This window comes from Apteryx rowi, unplaced genomic scaffold (genome assembly GCF_003343035.1).
Source record: "Apteryx rowi isolate R43461 unplaced genomic scaffold, aptRow1 scaffold_186, whole genome shotgun sequence".
Classification (NCBI taxonomy): domain Eukaryota; kingdom Metazoa; phylum Chordata; class Aves; order Apterygiformes; family Apterygidae; genus Apteryx; species Apteryx rowi.
The window spans coordinates 1,217,406-1,222,828 of record NW_020448152.1 but is presented as its reverse complement, the minus strand read 5'-3'; the positions used below and the strand labels follow the sequence as shown (position 1 = coordinate 1,222,828).

Sequence of the window (5,423 nt, the reverse complement as noted above, 5' to 3'; positions counted from 1 at the left end):
GATGACTTCATTTACTGCCCACAGGCACTGTAAGAAGCACAAATCTGTGCTGAGAGATTACCTTTCTGCAAAAGATTCTGTGCCTTCTTTGAAGTAATTTGGTTCAGTTCATTTTCTAAGCCTATTTTTCATGGATTTCAGTAAATGCTGGACAGGGGTGGAAATCACATTTTATCATAATTCAGGTGATATTTTGCCAAATTTGGTGACTCAGTCATTCACATTTACAGCTCTACAGGCCACTGATCTTGCATTTTATAAGCAGATAGAAATCTAGTGGAGCCTTTGCTAATTTCCTACAAGAAATGCTACAAAACAGTCTAATGTTTTTCTACCATCTCTGAACGCAGTTTAGCCATCAGAAATTAAAGCTGCAAATCTACAGGATTATGCTCTCTGGATCCTATTATTGGGCACTAAGTGACAAATTCTTTTAAAAGATCCTAGCAAAGGTAGAAAAAGCCTGTGTGCTGTAAATCACCAGCTATTTAAAACTAGAACCACCTTTATTAAAAAAAAAATTAAAGATCTCTGCACCTTTGCTTTTTTGTGCATGTTGATTTAAAAAGAACACACACATCCCTTCCCCTAGGGCATCATAATGATACAGTGTTCATGTCCTGTTAAAGTGTGTGAATGGCATTTCTGGAGAGTTTTATTTTTCCTCGCTGACGTTCATGTGGTTTGGTTATGTCAGACAGCAACCTTTTCTTGCTTAGGGCCTTGTAGCTTTTAATAGAAGTCAGGCAAACCAGAGTTAGTGCAATTGGTTCAGCTGAGGGTTTGATTCATCTCTCACAAACTATACACCCCTGTAGTCTTAACACACTGTTCCTGCTCTCATGTAGCCAGAAGGGAGCTACAGACTGGCAGATTCATCCTGAGTCCATTTTCTACTCATTTACATCTTTGTTTTAAGCTATTTGGGGCCTCTATCTGCTAGACTAGCACCAAAACAATAGGCTAGCTTGGTAGGGCAAGGCACTGGACCCCATTAAGATCTGATCTGCTGTCTGCACTTATATACTCACTTAGCAGTTAAAATTTGTTAGCATGATCAGGTACCAGAGCCCATAAAACTAACAACAGTCGGATGCTTTTTTTTATAAAAACTTTCACAATAAAGTTTATTATGTTAATATCATTAAAAATATTATAAAATAAAATATTCTGCTTAGCAGAAAAATGATGCCAGGGCTTTAAAACCCCAGGTTTGTGCAAACAGTTTTTGTAAACATTAGAAGTCAAGTGTTCAAGTTCCATCCCAAAATACAGTAAGTTGCTACAAAAATAAGTTTGCTCACTGTCAAACATGGTTAAAAACCCAGGAAGCTGGATTTCTTTACACATCTCACTCGCACACCCCTGTACAGTTAATGCTGTATTTATATCTGAAATGGGAAGGATTTCAGATAGTCCTTTAAAACTGGATTGAGAGGGATCTGGCTTAAATTTTCCCTTCCAAAAGTTTTCACAATGCTCTTCCGGCAGAGTTCCTGCAAGGGCTGCACACGGACTTTGCGCAGGGGGGTAACCAGTACCTTCCTGGGGGAGCTTATGTAATGTTCCAGCAGCTTAAAAAGACAGTCAAAACTCTCCTTGCTGCCATCCAGGCTGAAACGCCCAGTCTGAAAGTTTATTCGGATGCTGGTGGGTCCAGTCACAGTCTTAACACTGATGGCAAAGAAGCAGTTCTTCTGCGTGCTGTCCCTGATGAGGAAGGTGCCCTCAGGCTCCGACTTCAGCTTCTCATGGGCAGCGTTGACAGACAGCGGTCCCCAGTAGAAGCCGCAGGCGTCCAGCAGGGTGCTCGCCCGCGTGATGCTACTGAAATCCGCCTGAGAGCGGAAGGTTCGGAAGTGCGTGTTGCTCTGCGCCTGCACAGTGCTGGGCCGGCCAGGGCCGTGGTAGACTCGAGCCTGCGAACGATCCCGTGCTGGAGGGTCAAGTAGACATCTCGGGTCTGCTGCAACTGCATTATCTGCTGACACCTTGCTGTGCGCTACCATCCTACAGACTAGGCCAGCGGATGCGGTCTTCCATAGCGTCAGCGGCTACGGCAGGGCAGCTTTCCAGTGGCTATTCTGAAATGCCAAAGAGAGACACAGTGTTAGATCACCTCGGAAAAGCCGCTGCAATCTCTGAATGACCAAGTCTTCCATTCATATCCATCCTGCCCATTATAAAATAATAAAATATTCATTTGCCAACTTACACTGGGCAAACAACTGCTCACCTTCTGACAAGATTAACAGTCTATTACTATTGCAAAGTCCAAACCTCCAAAAATATTCAGCAGGGATGATTAACCACATTAGCTGCAAAGGCTAATGTGGTTTCCCTGCTGCAAGCCATAGAAATGTATCAGCATTGAGACTGAGTCAAATGGCAGGAACCTCTTATTGAGATGTTATCCTGTACTCGCTCCAACAGATTCTCAAGTTCTTAGAAAACAAAGCAACAAGGTTTTAAGACCCAGTTACCAATATCCTTCCAGCTCCCTCTTTCCCTTCCCCCACTCCACACAGACGTCTGAACGCAGAAAACACATTTGTTGTTGGTGCATTGTGCAAAAAGGAGAAAGTGGGTAAAGGAAACGTAAACCTGCAGCTGGGCGCGAGCCTCCAGATAACCGGGGAAGAGAGGGTAACATGAATAGGTGCCATTGTGCAATTAAGTGCAACTTGGAAGGGCAGCCTGTAACACTGCCAATTTACACAGCAATCCTAAAACTACTTTCCTCTCTCCTCTAAATCCGAGGCTCTGCCATAAAAGGCAATTTCCTATTCCCCCAACTTTCCCTGGGGATAGTAAGGCTACAGCCTCACTAGCTTACACAAATCAACCTCTGTGAACCCTTAAAGCATTACTCCTCTGTCTCTCTCTTTTTGTATTACATGCACTTTAAGTGGCCCAATCTAAATTGCTTCCTATTGATATATCTTTCAGCATGAGGGACTAAATTCATCCCTTGTGTTACTTCAAAGGAATTAGCAGTGCTGCTCCAGGAATGAGTTTGGCCTGAAATGTCTCCCTCTGACAATGTGGTTCGATACATCTCCGCTGGCTGCCTTGACCTTACTGGCAAGCATAGATTTTAGGATTTATCCCTATAGTCAGATATAGATCTGCAGCAGCAGCTTGTTGAGAAACCTTGAAGTATTCTCAGAAATGAATCCCTCGGCCATCTTACGCTTCAGGGTAACATGCTAATGCAGATTTCAAAGAAAGTACATAACTGGATTCCTGTCTGTGCTAATTTAACAAGTTGACATTTGGTTTCATTTAAGGTCATATTACCTCCTGAAGCGGCAAACAGGTTTGTACAATCCTCATGCTGGCAAATAACTTAATAGGCTGAACGTAGCACTGGGCTTTCTTTACCCAGCAGATGGAAACTGATGTCAATTTTTCCAATTACTGGGCCAGGATTATCGCTCAGCCTTGAAAGTTTAAAAACTGAATCTCGGGGCATGCGGTGAGAAAAAGCCACTAAGCTCAGGATCTAAAAATCGCAAGCTCCTTAGCGCAAGCCGTCCGTCCCCGAGGGGGCAGTTCGCCGTGCCGCTGCCGAGGGCGCCGGCGGACGCGGGCACGCCAGGCCTCGGGCCGGCGCCGCGCACCGGGCGCCTCGTCCCGCCGGTCCGCGGAGGCGCGCGGTGCCGTGCACAGCCGCTGCTGCGTGTTCGCTTTATTGTTTTTCCAGCTATTTTATACCAGGCGCGAAGGGCTCCGTCTTGAACGGGAACACAGAGCCGAAAAGGGAGGAGGGGAAAAGAAAACAACAGAAGCACCACTCGGAGGAGCCCCCCCGCTCCCGCACAACAGGCAGGGCGGGCTCGCCGTGCCTCCGGAACCTGACCTCTTCTGGCTGCGGCGCCGGAGGGGTCGGTGCACGTTGCGGCTTGCGAGGACCCCGTTAGAAAGAGAGCACCCTTACCTTCGCCCTCGGCGCCGCGGGTAGCGCCGTCCCCGGGGCGCGCTGCACACACGCGGGCCGGCGCGGCGCGGCTAGTGCTGCCCGCGGCGAGTGCTGCCCGCGGCGGGCGCCTGAGCATCCTCCGCGCGGGGGCCCTGCCTGGCGCCGGGGCTGCGCGGGGCTGCGCCGCGCCCGGGCGGCACCTCCAGCGCTCTGGGGCCGCGCATCGCCTCTGCTTTCTATTTAACGCGTCGGTGCCGTTTCCCTGCCCGCCGGCTCCTCCCCTGCCTTCTGCGAAAACACGTGGCCGCCGCTTCACTTTCGCTTTCCGAATGAGTCACGGCTGCTCCGCGCCGCGCTCGGCCGCGCCGGGGCTGCCCGGGGGCGCGCTCGGAGCCGGGGCCGCCGGGTCCCCCCGAGGGGCCGGGCGCGGGGCCCGGCTGCCCCGGCTGCCCCGGCTGCCCCGGTCCCGCTAGGGCCGCTTTTGCCGCGTTTGGGCAGCCCGAGCGGCGCCCCCGCCCCGCGCAGGGTTGGGCTGCGCGGCGGGAGGTGCTGGCCGGGCACGGCGGGGCCGGGCCGGGGGCCGAGGGGCCCCGGGGGGGGGACGGGACGGGACGGGACGGGGCACGGCGCGGACCTCGGGCGGCTCCACGCGCGCGGAAAGCCTGGCAGCGAGCGGAACAAGCGGCCAGCGCCGCGGGCGCCTCGGCGCGCAGGGAGCTGCTCTCCTCAGAGCCAGCGTGCACAGGACAGGGGAGAGGGCTGGGCGTGCGGCTGTGAAATGCCCAAGGCGGGAAGCGAGCTTAGAGCCACAGTGATGTAAAAGAGAGGAAAAAAATACAGAGAAATCTGTGATCCTGCCATGGGGAGGACTGTGGAGACTCAGGGTTGGTTTTCGAGTTCTCAAAGCAGAATTTCCCTGGGGTTTTCTACAAGGCAATCAGATCAAAAAGTAACTGTTCAAACCCCCAGCTGCCCTGCTACAGTCTTGAAAGAACTTGCTAGCAGCCAGGGCCAGAGGCTGGAGATCCGGCGCTGCTTGCCCAGAGGCAGACTGGCACATCTCTAGCACCAAGCCGGTGTCGCGTGTGCTTCCTTAAGCAGCCTCCAGTGAAGTGTGTTTTCATCCCAAGAGGCTGTTTAAAAGGCCAAGAAATCTTTGTTCTGATTGTACCTTGTCACGTGGAAAGCCAAGTGCCCTAATATGCACCTCTTGCAGTAACTCACCTACTTAGGTGTGTGCAAACATTATGGAGACTTTGGGAAGTATGCAGCTTATTCCTCAGTCTGGAATCAATACAAGGAATTTCTTGCTTCCACAGTGCGTGTGGCTTGGGATATGCAGTATGAAAGAATGGTTTTGCAGTCAGGCTGCTTCTTTAAACTGGGAGCGGAAAGAGGATGTTTTTTCCCCTTAACAGTCAAAATGATGTTTTGTGACAGTGAAAAGGAAGTGTTTCTGTCAGACGGTTAAGGGACAGGGGCCAGAAAGGGCTTGTGAGTT

At 50.8% G+C, this 5,423-nt stretch overlaps 1 protein-coding gene across 3 annotated transcripts; it reads right to left on the bottom strand.

The window, feature by feature from the left end:
* Positions 1-1,103: 1,103 nt before the first annotated feature.
* On the bottom strand, positions 1,104-5,166 carry SOCS1 (suppressor of cytokine signaling 1). 3 transcript variants are annotated; one of them, XM_026061869.1, is made up of 2 exons: positions 5,147-5,166; positions 1,104-2,084 (listed from the first exon to the last, which is right to left on the bottom strand). In XM_026061869.1, exon 2 carries the CDS (start codon positions 2,007-2,009, stop codon positions 1,386-1,388), a length of 624 nt encoding a protein of 207 aa, XP_025917654.1. In that variant the 5' UTR covers positions 2,010-2,084; positions 5,147-5,166; the 3' UTR covers positions 1,104-1,385. The 3 variants fall into 3 exon arrangements, with proteins under 3 accessions (XP_025917654.1, XP_025917652.1, XP_025917653.1); XM_026061867.1 differs by lacking the exon at positions 5,147-5,166 and adding an exon at positions 3,941-4,023; XM_026061868.1 differs by lacking the exon at positions 5,147-5,166 and adding an exon at positions 3,301-3,528.
* Between the last annotated feature and the right edge of the window lie 257 nt (positions 5,167-5,423).

What these genes read in the sequence shown, in the direction of transcription:
- SOCS1 (XM_026061869.1), bottom strand. Translation starts at nt 2,009, where the DNA reads ATGGTAGCGCACAGCAAGGTGTCAGCAGATAATGCAGTTGCAGCAGAC.